Genomic DNA, 17,781 nt, shown 5'->3' on the forward strand with positions numbered 1-17,781 from the left:
CAGGCCAAATAATTTTTGCATTCTCTCCATATGAAAGTAGTGCCATAGCATTTGTCTGTCTCACTTTTAGACTTTCTTTCTTATCTATCAGCCCAGTCTCCTGCTGCCAATGAGGTCTAAAAGAAATGGGATCAGGCCCATATATCAGTCTTTATTAGAATAACAAATCAGAGCACCTGTATCCATCTTCTTCCACATATCGGGTTTGATCCTTAACTTCAGTATTGGGAGCAGTCCCATCAGATTAGTCATATGCTTAAAGTTAAACACTTGCTTAAGTGCATTGCTGGATGGGAACCAGAGTGCTCAACATCTTGAAGCATCAAAGCTGTAGTTCAACCTTCTCACTTTGAAAGTATCCCAAAACTCACGTCCCGCAAATATCTCTGCTATCTCCTCCCCAAAACCTCAAAACTTCCTATACCCCACCCAAGTTTCTCTGCCAACTACTCCCTGGGTCTTTTCCACCTATCCCTGTATTTTTGCATGGTTGTGTGTCACCCATTAGATTAAGAGCAGACTCTTGCTTAACGTTTTATATATAAACTCATTTTTGAATAGTAACATTTCTGTATTACTTTAACAGTGTCACTCAGTCATGACAAGCACCACAAATGCTTTATAGGATTCAAATTTAAATACACAGTGTACAAGTGTATGAGTACAAATGTTTGTGACCTATTTGACACTATAACAAATTAAAAACCCTTAATTCACATTTGCCACTGCAAAAATTTCAATGGAGGAACTCAGTCTACTCTTATTTTTCTAGTAATGGCACCACTAATTAATGCCATTAAAATAGCAATAGCAAGATGAATGAACTTTCTTGAGGACAGTCACAGGAGATGCAAGTTTCTTAAATTAAAGCCTTTTACTTAAGAACTTTACAGGTTATTTCAATACTTTTAGGAGACCAACTTACTATTGGTCAACTACAGAGAATACTGTTGTGTTAAGTATTGTTTAAACTTAAAGCAAGGAGTTAAAACAAAGCTACAGCAAGATATTAGTTGTCAACACAATGACCAAGATTCACCATCACAGCCCAGAATGAATTCCAGGCATGACTGCACAAAACCCAAGAAGGTCACGAGAGACAGCAGGACCTTTGTAAGAGAACAGAAATAACTCTGCTGCTTACCTTTTTTATTAAATCAGTATGTTCAAAACTCTTTAATTAGCAGCCTAACGACACAGGAAAGGCATTTATGCTTCACTGGGAAGAGAAGGATGGCGTGTTGTACATGCTGTGCTAGTGTATAAGGGACACAAGACTGAACTCTTCAAATTATCAGATAGGAAGAGGAGGAGGATTTGCATACCAAAACTAAGTACATTTTAACTCCAGACCAAACACACACACACACACACACACACACACACCAACTTACAGTGAAAAGAAACAACCCAGAAGGGGTAGAGCTCATGTAGAGGTGCCAAATTTTACTTTTTTCTTTCTTTCTTTTTTTAATTTTGGCTCAGATTATTATGGCCCCAATCCTGCAACGTGAGCTACTCAGATGGAGTCTTAGGCCAGTTGGCATAGGATCAGAGGACTGGGGATTACAGATTCAATTGTTTAGACCAATTTGTGTATTTCTTTAGTGCATCTCAATACAACAGCACATTTAAATATGTGCCACGTGGATTAAGCAATGTTAGTCAAGGATAAGTGTAGTACATAGTCTTAAACCAAAGCTTGGCAGAGAGAGGGAATGATATTTTAAATCTACCCGCTCTCATAATGTAGCTGCACTCTGGTTCTCAAAACACACTAGGAGTCGTAGTATTATTTTCTATCATTTACCACGGTTTGATAGGTATTGGGATGTGTACCAAATAAGAGTTCCTGACCAAAAAATGTCTAGGACCTATGTTTCAACAGCTTGGCAATCATTCCTTGCCATGTGAGCAGTTCATACCTGCAACTCAAAGGGTTAAATCTCCAGGTGCAACCAGCTGCACTCACAATTCACAGTCATAGTTCTTGCCCATGGAAACTGACAGCCATCATACTAGAAGCCCAACTGAGACCTAATTTGAAAAAATCCAAAGCCTCAAGTGACAAGTTTGATACATTCAAAAGCAAGCCAATGATGTTGATGGATCTAGAGGCACTTGAATGTAACCTAGACTTTAAGAAATGTGGTGGTTCTTTGAAAAGTGACTGTAAAAACAGCCTTGTTAGATTCCATGTTTTCTCTGCCTCAGTAAACTCAAAATCATTTGTCGAGATTCTCCTGTCAGTCATGCAAACCTCACCCTAGGTTTAAAAAAGTATGCAGTACACCCTCTGGTTCAGGCATCAACTGTCATAAGTTTGTATTTATTTGAGGTCATTTCTATAGCACTCAATTCGGTATTATTTAAATAAAATAGGCTGCAGGGCCAAAATTTCACCTTGATCGCAACAGCGTAACCCACAGTTGAATAAGGTTATGTAGGTTTAAATGAACCAGCAGTATTTGAACCTGCAACTGAAAAAGCGAAGTTTGATGATGCAACAGAAACCAAATCCCTCTCCCAGGGCAGTATTGACACTGCACTCAACAGGTGTAAGTAGTAACTTATCTTTGTCACTGAAGTAAATAGGGTAAGTGTTGGGGGAGAGGGCATGAGACAATCTGTTAAATAAGATGCCATTTTCACATAAATACTTTTATAGTAGAATTGCCCTTCAAAAAAAATTGGTTTACACAGAGGAAACACGTATTAGAGAAGTAAAATAAACTCTTCTCTAACTAGGATTCCTAATATTCTGAAAGCCTCAATACTGCAAACTTGGTATAATTATGTTATACACGCCAAATATAACAGCCTCAGACATTTGAGGAAGGTTTTGAAACTCAGCCTAGATCCAAAGAAAAATATCCATTAAACGCTATTTGAGGGTAGTGAGCTCTAGCTAGACACTGGATTGTTATTCGTACAAAGATTTTATCTGTTTTGACTTAGCTCCTCAAACCCTTTTAATAGCAGCATTTTAGAGCAATACACTGTACAACAGCTGTGAGAAATTGGCATGTTCATTCAGGCACATTTTAATGAAACACCATTCACAACTATGGCACCTAAGCTCCCTCTAAGCTGCACGGCCACGCAGCAGGCTATCAAGGTCTGCGCAGGTAGGAAGAGGTGCCTCTCCCCCAGCCCCGGCCCCAGAGATGCCATGGCGAGGCACTTCTCTCCCAGGCTGCTACAGCAAGAGAAGGCTGGGAGAGTCCTCTCTCCCCAGCCCCACCACCAAGGCAGTCTGCACCCCAAACCCTGGTCCCACCCCAAACCCCTCATCCCCAGCCCGAGCCCTCACCCCCCCACACACACCATCCCCCTGCCCCATCCCAGAGCCCCCTCCTGCACCCCAAACCCCTCATCCCTGGCCCCACCTCAGAACCTGCTCCCCCAGCCACAGTTCTCACCACCACCGCTGCACCCTATCCCTTTGCCCCAGCCCTGAGCCTCCTCCCACATTCCGAACCCTTCGGCCCCACCCTCACCACACATCACCTCCATATTGGTGCACATAACAAAATACATTCTGCACATGGGTGTAAAAAGTTAGAGGGAACATTGTACTGTACATAGTTTAACTACCTTTTTTAAAATTTTAAACAGGAGGATTTTGCAAGAATAGATACTTAAAGACCATAAACTCAGTTAATATATGCTGGATACACATAGGCAACACAAGCTATTTTCTCATTAAAGATCCATGTCCCCTCCCGCTTGAGAGATATGCATCCTCTTCTGCCCTCCATTGCCGGGGGGAGAGGGGAGGGGAGGTGAGGGGGGGGGGGTCCAAGCATCCTGCTGCTCAAAAGCTAACTTTAGCTTAAGACATGACAGAACTTATGTCAGCAACTTTCCACCTCTGCTTCTTACACACACATCTACGGAAGCAAGGATGAAAGGAAATACTTCTATCCGCTGTACAAGTGATCAGTCCTCACATTCAGCAAGATGATTACAGAAATACTCATCTTTGCAGATTTCAGGTACTACGTGATGAACCAGACATTTCTGTAAAGTCTATAAAGGCAAAAATGGCTCACCCTAGAGATGGTCAAAGGCATGTTGAAGTCTTTTCCACCTTGAAGCCTAAAACCCCAAGGAGCAGGGCCGACCAAAGACACACTGTAGTTGCTCATGGTGTTGGATGCTGAAGGTCTAATTCCAGATAATAAAATGCCTGTGGAAGAGGATTAAATTTTTATTGTAAATTTTAACAGGATATGTACACAGTGAAATGGAAATGCACACGTTAACTTAAAAGGGACCCTGTCAATTTAAATATATGTTGCAAACAAGCTTTTTCTGTTCTGTAAGACCTTATATTAGTAAAAGTAAATGGACTTTAAAAAGTCTAGTTTGCCACTATTTGTGCTTTTTGTTGACTTTTTGACTTGTCAATTTAGAAAAAGAAAAATAATCAATTTAGTTTTACTTTCTGATTCTTAGCACTGCAATATTTGGGTTTCACACACTGCATGCAATGATTTTTTAACAATTGTTTTCTGCAGGAAAAAAAGACATGGAAATATTTCCTCTAGGCTTCTGTTTGGAGGTTATTTAAGCTTTTTTTTTTTGCAAAATGTAAGCATTGGACCAAATTTAAATTGACAGTGGTCTTTAAAAATTACTTAAGTACATAAAATTTTTAATAGTTAATGTAAGAGATGTTGGCACATTAATTTCCTGTGATATTATGTATTTAGTCATAGGTACACAGGTACATTTACCACATAAAAACTAATTGCCAAGGAGTGTGCATGTTTTGGTAACAATTCAAGTATCAAAAACGACAAATTTTAAAGTCAAAGTTATTCAGAAAGAAAAAATGTTCTCTTCTTGGCATGTTTACCTACAGTTTAATGTACATCCAACCCCAATTTCCTATTAGGCACATACAGAAGAAATCAAAAAGAAACGCAAAAATTTATAACCACAGAAAGTTGTATACAAATACCAAGGCAACTTCTTTAAACTAAGAAAGAGTATTTTAAAAGAATCTCAAGATTATTTCCCCTCCTCCCCAAACAAGGATGAAGGATTACCTTTAAGAGGCACGCTGTGCACTTAATTTTGTTGCTCAGTGTCAAAGATAACAGCTTCAGCTACACCACATATAGGCAATATTACAATGACGTCTTAGATAGTAGCTGCCTTCTATTTTTATATATTTGAAGCGGGGAGGGAGAGAGAGTGCACACACTAAGGGGTGGATTACTGTAAGACTACACCAAATCACTGTAAGATTCCATAGTTAATACAGGAGATTTAAGGTGGAACTTCAGTCGAGTAGAAGAAAGTGTGTTTCAAATATTATCAAGTACGGCAAGAATTATTTTTCACTATACTTAGACTACAGGTTACTTATTTTTAAAGTAATAGATTTATGGATACTGTACTAATAAAACAATTTCATTTCTATGGGAAGATGAATATCTGGGAAGTTCTACAAAATCTCTCACCAGAAATTTAACAATGCACTAAAGTCATTTCTTGAGGAAAAATAATGTAATTATATAGATTTCCAGAAACACCTCACCAAAAAAAAAACAAAAAAAAAGGGCTAGCTGTTCAGCCTTGTTTCCCTGGGCCAAACTAAGTCTTATTCACACCAGTAGGTCCATTTAACTAAATAAAAAGAAGAGCATTCAGGTAAGGCAAGCTAACAAGATAACCTTTAGAAACTACTCCTCCAAGCCAACAACAGAGATTGTTTCAGAACTGAGGCAGTTCCTGAACTACTTACACCCTCATGTCAGAAGCCACAAAAAGGACCATGGCTCCCACTGAATTCTAGGACAGAACCTGGCTCACTTACATCTCCATCTCCTGTGCTCCCCTCCGCATGTGACTGTGTCTCCCTAGTTCAAAGATTCCTTCTCTTCCTTCCTTCCCTCTCACTCACCCACACAAAAGGGAATGTCCACAGAGTTTGAGATATGATCCTTATAGGACCTGCACACTAGTTCAAGCAAGAATTATTCTATGTACTAAACACTGAATCCCATATAAATATGCACTTTAGTTTACTAATGATTTTACTACCATATGAAAATGTTTTGTTCCCCTAAAGTAATCACACTAATATAATAAGCTATCACAAATTAATGACTGTGGAAAAAGGAACCTTATCTAATGTGTTGGGACACATCAACACCAGATTGTCTCTGATCACCAGTAAGAATTGACAAGATTTTTTTTCCTAACTCAAAGCAAAAATTAAGCGTGTGAATAATTTTTCCTGCATGCGTTAAAAAGAGAAAGGAAGGGGGCAACTACCAAAAATCCAGGAAAAGATACAAAATAACCCAAAAATTACAGTAACTAACTGCAAAGGAAGGCATTTGGCATGGTAAGGTATAATGTGCTCTCTCCCCTCCCCCACCCCCCCCCACCCCCCCCACCCCCGGCACTCTCCAGCTTTGAGCTTGCATTGAAACATCGGCATCTCATAAACTAGAGAACTTATTTGGGATATGGGGAAAGAGAACTAAAGAAGAACCTAATAGATTTACTGATCTGTTTATGTCACCGTTAAAGATTCTATATCTGGTATGAAGGAGAGGTATATATAAAAAGGAGAGCCCATCTATAAAAAGGGAAATAAAAACAACCCAGGAAACTACAGACCAGTTAGTTTAACTTCTGTGCCAGGAAAGATAATGGAGCAAGTAATTAAGGAAATCATCTGTAAACACTTGGAAGGTGGTAAGGTGATAGGGAACAGCCAGCATGGATTTGTGAAGAACAAATCATGTCAAACCAATCTGATAGCTTTCTTTGATAGGATAACGAGTCTTGTGGATAAGGGAGAAGCTGTGGATGTGGTATACCTAGACTTTAGTAAGGCATTTGATACGGTCTCGCACGATATTCTTATCGATAAACTAGGCAAATACAATTTAGATGGGGCTACTATAAGGTGGGTGCATAACTGGCTGGATAACCGTACTCAGAGAGTTGTTATTAATGGCTCCCAATCCTGCTGGAAAGGCGTAACGAGTGGGGTACCGCAGGGGTCTGTTTTGGGACCGGTGCTGTTCAATATCTTCATCAACAACTTAGATATTGGCATAGAAAGTACGCTTATTAAGTTTGCGGATGATACCAAACTGGGAGGGATTGCAACTGCTTTGGAGGACAGGGTCATAATTCAAAATGATCTGGACAAATTGGAGAAATGGTCTGAGGTAAACAGGATGAAGTTTAACAAAGACAAATGCAAAGTGCTCCACTTAGGAAGGAAAAATCAATTTCACAGATACAGAATGGGAAAAGACTGTCTAGGAAGGAGTACGGCAGAAAGGGATCTAGGGGTTATAGTGGACCACAAGCTAAATATGAGTCAACAGTGTGATGCTGTTGCAAAAAAAGCAAACATGATTCTGGGATATATTAACAGGTGTGTTGTGAGCAAGACACGAGAAGTCATTCTTCCGCTTTACTCTGCTCTGGTTAGGCCTCAGCTGGAGTATTGTGTCCAGTTCTGGGCGCCGCATTTTAAAAAAAGATGTGGAGAAATTGGAAAGGGTCCAAAGAAGAGCAACAAGAATGATTAAAGGTCTTGAGAACATGACCTATGAAGGAAGGCTGAAAGAATTGGGTTTGTTTAGTTTGGAAAAGAGAAGACTGAGAGGGGACATGATAGCAGTTTTCAGGTATCTAAAAGGGTGTCATAAGGAGGAGGGAGAGAACTTGTTCACCTTAGCCTCTAAGGATAGAACCAGAAACAATGGGTTTAAACTGCAGCAAGGGAGGTCTAGGTTGGACATTAGGAAAAAGTTCCTAACTGTCAGGGTGGTTAAACACTGGAACAAATTGCCTAGGGAGGTTGTGGAATCTCCGTCTCTGGAGATATTTAAGAGTAGGTTAGATAAATGTCTATCAGGGATGGTCTAGACAGTATTTGGTCCTGCCATGCGGGCAGGGGACTGGACTCGATGACCTCTCGAGGTCCCTTCCAGTCCTATAATCTATGAATCTATGTATCACCACCTGAATCGACAGAGCCCTGCAAATCCACGGATGCCCAATTTATATCTGTGGATGCAGATATCAGCAGACATGTTTGTAGATAAGCAGATGGATGCGTATCCAAATTTTATATCTAGAGCCCAAATCCACGGTCCATGTTTGCATATTGGATGTGGATATAAATTTTGTATCAACGCAGGGGTCTATGAATTGACTTTGTCTCAGTGAAAACATTGCACAATGAACTAGCTAAGGGGTAAATTGTGAAACTCTCACTCATGTTGATGAGCGTTCGGTGAGCCTTCTTGTGTAAGTGCTCAACAATGGGTTTCACCATCTAATCATAAAGTAGTATGTATATCATCGCCCTCTGTTGGACAGAATCAGAATTGCTCAACCATGGGTCATACCTCCAATAGTGCTAATAGATAACATTATAGAGATGTATCAGAGGGGTAGCCGTGTTTGCTGCTTTTACAGATCCAGACTAAGAGTCCTGGGGCACCTTACAGACTAACAGACGTATTGGAGCATGAGCTTTCGTGGGTGTCACCCACAAAAGCTCATGCTCCAATACATCTGTTAGTCTATAAGGTTCCCCAGGACTCTTAGCTGCTATTATAGAGATGATATTTCAGCAGAAGTGGTCGGGGCCTGTGCTTCTGGGAAAATCTGGTGTTCTGCTGCAGTGAAGATCCCAGTGGCCCAAAAAGTGACATCTTAGACATATTTGTAATAGTATGAAACCATCAAAAAGGAGGTTTGGTTTTATATGTGCAGTCCCAAGTCATCCACAGAATGCAGAAGATGCAGCATTAAACACCACACTACTTTTAAAAAAAGTATGTCTTGGCATACAAGTGAAACTGCTGGCTTTACTGTTCCTGTAGCTATCTAGTTACAAGAGTCCCCACGGGCAGGAGGAAATACATGGCTAGGATGATCAAACAATTACACGCCCTAAACCTGCCCAACCCAGCTCAGCTATGAATTTTCCTTTTCCTCTCTCTTGACCATTTTTGGTGCTACTTTGTGCAACACTCTTGCATTTAAACACCAAAACAGAGAGCCTGAGGCGGGCGCAAGCCGGCATGGGCACATGCACACACAGGCTTGCAGCGTTAGCACCTACAAAACAAGATTGACTCTGGTGTCCATTCTGTTTGGTTCTTTGAGTAGAGTTCTCGAAAGGAAAAAAACAAATCGGTTACACAGTAATTAGTATTAAGAGCTCGGTGTTTGTTGTTTCCCTTAAAAACAAACACCACTGTAGAGGTGGCAAAAGGGATTTCGGGGGAGGACGGGGGAACCAAATAAATCGAAGTCGGTCGCGAAGTCAATAGCAATTCCGATCAACTCAACGGGACCCTCGTTTAGACATCGCTGCTTTTCCCTCCCGCTTCTCTTCGGAGTGACTCTCTCCTCCCCACATCTCCGGGGGGGTTTCTGACCTACCCACCCTGCTGGGGGCCGCAGAGGACAAGACACTGCCGCCCATGCCCCTCCGCGCTGCACCAGGCGCCTTCTCCCCCCGGCCGGGCACTGGGGGTGGGATGTCTCGCTCAGCAATAGATGGTGCTGCCGATGCTGCTCTCCGCCCCCGAGCTCGGGAGCCCGGCGCTGCACCGCGCCGTGCCGGGGGCGGCTCTGCCAGCCGGAGCCCCCCACCCCATGCACTGAGCTCCGGGAAGAGGAGGACACGCTCCAGCAAGGAGCTGCCCCCGGCTCCTCTCGCAGGTGCCCCTCGCTCCAGCCCGGCTAGTTCTCAGCACCTGAGCGCCCAGCCGCCTCGGCCGGGACTCAGCGGCAAACGCCCCGGCGGCCCCTGCCCCGGCCGCGGCGCTCGGCACCTGCTCACCTGGGAGGCTGCAGCCGCCGCGCGGAGCCGAGGAGCACAGAGTTCGCAGCGCCTGTGAGAGGCTGGAGCTGCGTCCCACGGGGCTTGTTTTCACTTCCGCCTCTCTCTGCTCCTCCCCCGCGGCCCAGGAGGGATGGGGAAGTTCGCCGCGCCGCAGCCGAGAAAGAAGAAAGCCCTGGCAGACTGCACGGGGGGGGCACCCGGGGGGAGGGTTAAAGGCCGGGACTGCTGAGCCAAAAGATTGCACATGCACAAACAAAGGCCCAGGCCTACAAGAAAGGGCAGCCAGAGACCAATGAACGAGGCGCATAGGGTGCAGAGTATTGTTAACAGCCCAGTGCAAGTTCCCTTGCATGGCACCTCTCTGCCACAGAGATCCTGGCCATGTGCCAGTACCTTGAATGATTTAAAAAACTCAGCGTTCACTTGAGTATAAAAATCATGTAAATGATATACAATAGCTACCTCGGAGAAAGATCCAGCCGTAATAAGACCAGTAACAGTCAGTATCCACTCTGTACTGCTAGTAGCAGCTGTAACACACTTAGGCTGGAATCCTCAGGCATGTGACTGAGTTGTGCTAGGCACTGCCAGGTAAAAGTACACAAGTGACTGTCACTTGTGCCCCACCCTCTCCCAATACTGGAGCCACCTTGGGGTGGGGGAGAGGGGGGCAGTTCTGCCAGCAGCCAAAGATCACCAGAAATTGTCCCTGACCTGCTTCCCTTGCCCTGGCATACCCTCAACACTGTGGCCATAATTAGTTCCAGACAGCCCCCTCAAATTCTCCTATGCTGGGCAGAACAAAGGGCTAAAATCTGGTCCAATAAGTGTGCAGTGAATAGACGGAGATTGATAATCCAGCTCTTTTCATCTTCAAAGCACTGTACAGACATTAACACAATATTTCTGAGTAAGAATTCTATATTTTATAGCAGGAGAAACTGAGTCAGACAAGTTAAGTGACTAAGTCCCAGGTACAATAGAAGTGATTGACAAAGTCAGGGTAAGAACTGGAAAATTTGTGGCTGTCAGACCTGTGTTTCAACCACTGGAGGTATGCCTGTTGAGTATGTTTGTGTGTACAGTCAGCTAGCTCTTGTATTCACATATGTACAATAATTCTCCCCCTCTTTTTGAATGTAAACCTTGAACCTTACAGCCTCAGCTGTAGTTAGCAGTGACAGTAGAGCCAAAGTCCCCTCACTATAAGAGTATTTATGCTCTAGGGGGACTATCAGCATTAGAACTTACTGCCTTTCTTGGTCTGAAGGACAATAACTGCCCCCCCACCCCCCAGCACATTGGATTGCTCAACCATTTACCAAACTTTTCTTTCCCTAAAAGTCCCATAAAGGCTAGGATTTTTAGGATGGAGCAAACTGAGTTAAGCTCTAGTTAGTTACTTCTTACTGTGGAAGTGAGGAGAAGCTGCTGGGGGAGTTTTAATATGTTTTTATTTGCTTTAATTTTTAAAAAAATCTGTGGCAAAAACACCTAGAGACTGGGGTAGGCACTTAGCAAATACATTTTAACAGTAAAGAGAATTACAGTGAAAATGACTTGCAAAAGAAAAGATTTATCCAATTAAACAGTTATGCTAAATAATATACAATTAGAGTTCACCTTGCAGCATCAGGGCCAAGTCAAGGCTCCCGTTGAATACAGATATTAACTTTCCTGGGGGTGTGCATGGACCCAGGGGCCACCTGCAATTTTGCAAGCTACTGTGTGCAATCTTGTTCTCCAACTCCCCACCTTCAGAGATTTTTACTTTGGCATGAGCTCCAGTAAAGCCACTTACTTGTGAGCAAAAGCTGTAGCACTGAGGCTTAAGGCTGCTGTGGGTCTTGTTTAACTTGACTTGATAATCTTCATTTTTTTCCTCCATTGTGACTGTTTTTATATAGCTGGACTGGACTGCTCTTTCAGGCATGGTTCCTCTCAACCCAACCTCCCCTCCCCTCCCCCAAATTAAGCATCTCTATTCAACCTAAAAGAAAATCTCTTACACGCAGAGACAAGCTCCATCACATGATTTACCTCCCTGAACTAACAAAGTTCCCCATAACAATGATTTTTCATTCTGTCACAAGGTTTTTAGGTCAATTTCATGCTGTTTTATTTATAAGCTTGAAAAGAGCTTGGCACTATGCCTCCTGCAAATGTCACTCATTACATTCCCCAGGCACATGAAGTCCCATCCAGCTCTGAAATATATCAAGGTAGTGCAAAGCCTGAGGGTCCTGTTTGACTTTGCACTTAGCCTAGAATATCATATAGCCTCATTAATGAGAAATACCCTTATCCATTTGCAGTTTACTAGGAAACTCCAGCCTTTCCTCCCAGAGGAGAATATGGCCCCAACTATCCATGCATTCATCACTTCCATCTGAATTACTAGAACAGCATAGCTGGGGGAAGTTATGCGAGGCTGTTGCCGATACACAACAATGAGAGTCTGCCTCCTCAAAGGTGCTGCTATAGCGACATGATCCTTGTACAGACAGATGTTCGTCCAACCTGTTCTTAACCTCCCGTCATGGGGATGGCACAACCTCTCATGGAAGTCTAGGCTAGAGCTTAACCACCCTCTTGTGACAGATATTAAAAACTAACTGAAATCTCTCTTGCGGCAAATTTCTCTTGTAACTTGGGCCAGCTTGTTGGCATTTGTATATTTTATAAGTATACTCTCCACTCCATTATCCAAGTCATTGATGAAAATATTTACTAGTATCAGACAGGACCAGCCCCTGCAGAACCCCACTCCATAAAGTGGGAGGATATGAGAGCAAGCCATTGGTAACTACTCTTGGAGTAGTCTTTCAAACAGTTGTGCCCCTACCTCATAGTAATTTTATTTAGACCACATTTTCCTAGGGTGCTTATGAGAATGTCATGAGAGACTATCAAAAAGCCTTACTAAGAGTCAAGGTATAGCACATCTGCTTCCCCACATCCACTAGGACAGTAACCCTGTCAATGAAGGAAATTAGATTGGTTTGGTATGGTATGAAGTGTTCTTGACAAATCCATGCTGGCTATTCCTTGTAAGCATCTGGAGAATAAGAGGGTTATAAACTGATTATTTAATCAGTTGTTGCAGTACCTTTCCAGGTATCAATGTTAAGGTAACTGTTCTATAATTCTCTGGGTTTCTGTTCTGCTTTTTAAGCACAAGTACAATTTTTGCCCTTCTCCAGTCTTTTAGGACCCCACCTGTCCTCCAAGAGTTTTCAAATGTGCTGGGGGTGGTTTTCCCCCTGCCACCCCTGCCCAGAGGCCTGGGAATCCCCCTCACCCATGGAGACTAGGGGCCTGCATAAGGCACCACAATGTCAAGGGAGAACCCAGGCTAGTCCTGTTTGACAGCCCCCCCCCGGTTCCCAAACCCCTGGTTGACAACAACCGCAATAGAAAACCATGACTGATTAGCAGCTCTGGTTGTGAAATGATCTAGTGGTATACACACACAAATGATGCACTGCAGAATACTTACTAGCAAATCATTTATTGTTCTAGTCATACAGGCTGTATCAACACTTCCAGTTTTAGTTTCTATTTCTGAAACTAGGTTTGATGTAATTTAAAATCATAGGCTAGCGCTGACTTTCAGTCCAGAAAGAACTTCTCTTTAAAGAATCTATGACTTAACAGCACTCTTGCTAATCCCAAGCATTCAATAAATAAAAAAAATAAATAAGTCAGGCCCTCAAGAATAGTGAGATTTGTTTAAAAAAGTCAGTAGAGCTTTAAAATTTTAATTCTTGTTGCTGAATTTGCCTTCTGGTTTTTGAGCCTTTAGGTTTTCTCCAAGCTTTTCTCCACAAGCCTGAAGGCTAGGGAAAAAAACAAAACAAAACCAAAGAAAACAAAACTTACTTTTACTTGGAAAACAAAAGCTGAGGTCCTTATGTAATCACATGACACCAGGAACTGGGTCTTTAAGAAAAAGCCTAATATCATAAGACTCGCAATAAAATTGTAAGTGGCAACATTGTAAGAGTGAGTTTTGCAGGTCTGTGTTGCTGCAAGTTAAATAGGGAAAATTCAGTACAACAAAATACGTTTTATTGTGTATAGTTTCATACCAACCGTATCCTGGAATACTTCACTGAATTTAAAAAAATGTACACACACAAAAAATGGCCAATATATAGTTTTATAGTCAGGAGAAATCTCTGTACTTAAGGTTGTGAGCATATTTCCATTACCAGGCTAATTTTGCCCAATCCACCTAAAACCTACCAAACATGTCCTTTCTGCTTCAGGCATAGCATGTATGTGGCCAAACCTTGGACAAATTCGAAGTGTTTGATATATGGATGTTAATTTGATGTCAGTTGTGTTTTGGAAATCTGACACTTGTGCCATGGCAAATTGTAATCTTGTTTGACTTGGAATCACTTGATATTTTCTTTTCGTTTTTTAAAGAAGAAGTGCAGCTCACTGTTTTTGATGGTATTCATTGCTGAATTAAGAACATTTGTACACACCATCAAGCTACAATATTCCTTGGCAAAGCAGGGATTTCCTGATGCCTGAAGAAATTTAGGGCAGCTGATTAAGTGGTCTGGTACAAAACAGTAACAGAAAGTGCCAGGATCTGACCCTTGAATTTAGTTTGGCCCACACAATCCACTTATGAAGCGGCAGACACATTATTCCTGTTTCACAGATTCTAGGTCTGACAAAGTCATGGTCAGAACTGATCTACTTGCCTTTATGCTCCTGTCTCATATCTGCCTTTCCTGTGTGCTGTTCCCGTCCCCCCCCATGGGAACATCCCCCCCTTCTGGTGCATGCTCATGGTGAACCCCTCCCCCCCCCGAAAGACAAAAAAGTTAATACCGCTAAAAGAAAAGATGTGTCCTTCAATTGCCAGTGTAGACATAGCCTTAGTGCCTGCACCTTTAAAATAGGTTTTTCCATTTTTGACTTTCCCTCAAAATTCACTTTCTCCCATCCACTAGTCAGTCACTGGTGTCCAGTAAGCAGCAGTGAAGTCCACAGATAGAGTGGAAGACAGTTGCCATAAACAAAATAAATGAATAAGTTTGACCTGTCTCTTCTCTGCTCCTAAGCTGTCACTCACCTGTAATCCATCAGTGGTCATACTCCAAAAGCAATGCTCACCCACAGTGTTGTATGCTGTTTTGTAGCCTCTTTGTTCCCTCCGCAGGTAACTATAGGGCACCGACTACTGTAATACTTAAGCAGCATTCTAGGGTTAGTGAAATCCTGGCCCCAGTGTAGTCACTGGGAGTTTTGCCATTAACTTCAATGAGGTCAGGATTTCAACCTATGTTTTTAATATTTATACGATACATAAGCCTAGGGCAAAAGGATAGATATTTTCCCTCATCCAAATGAGTAAGATAATTGGAACTTGTAATCTTAGGGAATCCAGCAGGCATGCTGTGAGGAAGTGCTTCAAACTAGATTTGTGTCTGTCAAGTTATATAACCTGCCATAAGATTTTTGCGGCCCCCATCACTCAAGTACCTGAACACCTCACAACCCCCCTGGAGGTATTATTCCCATTTTACAGGTGGGGAACTGAGTAAGTAACTTGTCCAAGGCCACAGGGAGTCTAGCAGAAGAGGGAACTGACCCTAGGTCTCCCAAGTCCCAGGCTAGCACCCTAACCACTGAATCATCCAGTCTCTCACTGAGGCATAGTTCTAGTTCATTTGTTTTTTATAGCATGCTGAGGCAAGGAATAATCTTCCAGCGTTAATCATATAGCATTCTTATCAGGGCCCTACATGTAACAAGAGTGAGTACCTCCATCCTCTCTTCCTAATCAATCCCAGCTGGTTTGTTTAAACTTCCTTTCCCTTGGCAACAGGGAGTGGTTTATACATCTGTTTGTGGTGTGTTTTAATTATAATCCCCACTGAGGAGGAGTTTGTTATAACTTGTACTTTGATATTAATCCTGCCATATGCTAAGAACACTGATCATGAAGCGTCTTGTAGATCAACATCAGAATTTTCCTATTGACTTTTAAAAAAGCTAGTGCTATAACATGAGGTGAAGCTTTGTCTATAGTCCTTTACAAAATACACTACCCTGGGAAGAGAAAATGTACAAGCTGTAGCATGAAAACCACTCTGCTTGCAAATAGACAACAGTAACTTAATGTGGTTTAGACTAGAGTTGATACAAGCAGAGATGAATTTCTCAGTCAGAGAATGGATGAACATGGATGAAGAACAACAATCATTTGAAGTTATTTATAATTTATTAAGCACCAGCAGCATGCACAGCTCTGTACAAGCATGATGAAAGCACAGGGATAGAAAAGCAAATAAAAAACAGGTAATGAAGGAACAGAAGCCAAAATTGGGAAAGATCATGCTAAAAGTATTTAGCTAAGGTAGATGTATTAGAGGCAGTAGGGCCCGATGGTAGGGAAGTTAAGGAACTACCTGAAGCAATCTCAGAACCATTAATTATCTGTGAGAAGTCCTGGAGGATGGGTGAGGTCCCAGCCCATAAGTGGCATTTTTGCTGTTCTCCAATTTTTTTTAATATAAAAGGAAATAAGATTACTTGGGGAATTAGAGACCAGTCAACCTAACTTTAGTACCTGGAAAAAAAAAAAAACTAGAACAAATTAAATGATCAGTTTTTATATACTTGGAGTATAAGATAAGGAGTAGCCAAGAACAAATCATGCCAAACCAACCTAATTTCCTTCTTTGGCAGGGTTACTGGCCTAGTGGATTGGGAAAGCAGTAAATCTGATATGCCTTAATTTTATTAAGGTTTCTGACAGTCTCAGATGCTCTCATAAGCAAACTAGGGAAATGTGGTCTAGACTAAGTTGCCATAAAGGTAGGTGCATAAGTGGTTGAAAGAAAATACTCAAGAGAGCAGTTATGGTTCACTCTCAGTTTGGGAGGATGTATCTAGTGGGATCCTGAGGGGTCAGTCCTGGGTCTGGTACCGTTCAATATTTTCCTTAATGACTTGGATAATGGAGTGGAGAGTATACTTATAAAATTTGTCAATGACACCAAGCTGGGAGGGGTTGTAAGCACTTGGAGGACAAGATTAGAATTCAAGTGACCTTGATGAACTAGAGAAATGTCTGAAATCCAAGTGCAAAGTACTTCACTTTGGAAGGAAAAAAAAGTCTAATGCACAGCTAAACGAGAGAATAAATGGTTAGGTGGTAGTACTGCAGAAAAGGAATAGGGGTTATAGTGGATCACAAAATGAATACGAGTCAAGGTGATGCAGCTGCAAGAAAAGTGCTAATATTTTGGGGGTGTATTAACAGAAGTGTCATGTATAAAAATACATGAAAGGTAGTTGTCCTGCTCTACTTGGCCCTGGTGAGGCCTCACCTGGAGCAGTGTGTCCAATTCTGGATGCCACACTTTAGCTAACATGTGGACAAATTGGAAAGTGTCCAGTGAAGAGCAACAAAAAGATAAAAGGTTTAGAAAACCTGACCTAGGAAGAAAGGTTTAAAAACCAGCTATATTTAATATTGAGAAAAAAGACAACTGAGTGGGGATCTGAGTCTTCAAATATGTTAAGGGCTATTGTAAGTTTTCAATATCTAACCTAAATGTCCCTTTCTGCAATCTAAGCCCATAACTACTTTTGCCATCTCCAATGAGCATGGAGAATTGATCATCCTTCTCTTTCTAACTATAAAGGCAGGCTTCTAAGAGGCTGTGGAATCCCCATCACTGTAAGTTGAAGAACAGGTTGGACAAACACTTGTCAGGCTGTCTAGGTTAATTGGTCCTTCCTCAGCAGAGGGGCTGGATTGAGGACTTCAAGATCCCTTGCAGCCCTACATTTCTATGACTCTACTGTCCTAGCTTTGGAGAGCTTACCATCTTAGACACAGAAAGACAAGATGTACTTGTTTATTCCAAGGAAGAAATTACTTTTGATTTTTTAAAAAAATC

General features: G+C 42.0%; 1 protein-coding gene across 33 annotated transcripts in view; it reads right to left on the reverse strand.

Annotated features, from left to right (window-relative positions):
- The window catches only part of PDLIM5 (PDZ and LIM domain 5), a 233,188-nt gene that overhangs the window by 187,947 nt on the left and 27,460 nt on the right, over positions 1-17,781 (reverse strand). For 15 of the 33 annotated variants that reach the window (XM_008179117.4, XM_024099936.3, XM_065596085.1 and 12 more), the window contains exons 1-2: positions 9,845-10,026; positions 4,056-4,192 (exon numbers count right to left, since the gene is read on the reverse strand). In XM_008179117.4, coding sequence (XP_008177339.3) covers positions 4,056-4,151 — 96 coding nt within the window. In that variant the 5' untranslated portion in view covers positions 4,152-4,192; positions 9,845-10,026. The other 18 variants (XM_042856406.2, XM_065596066.1, XM_008179103.4 and 15 more) reach the window with 11 other exon arrangements.

The sequence above is a fragment of the Chrysemys picta genome, chromosome 5 (assembly GCF_011386835.1).
Source record: "Chrysemys picta bellii isolate R12L10 chromosome 5, ASM1138683v2, whole genome shotgun sequence".
Taxonomy (NCBI): domain Eukaryota; kingdom Metazoa; phylum Chordata; order Testudines; family Emydidae; genus Chrysemys; species Chrysemys picta.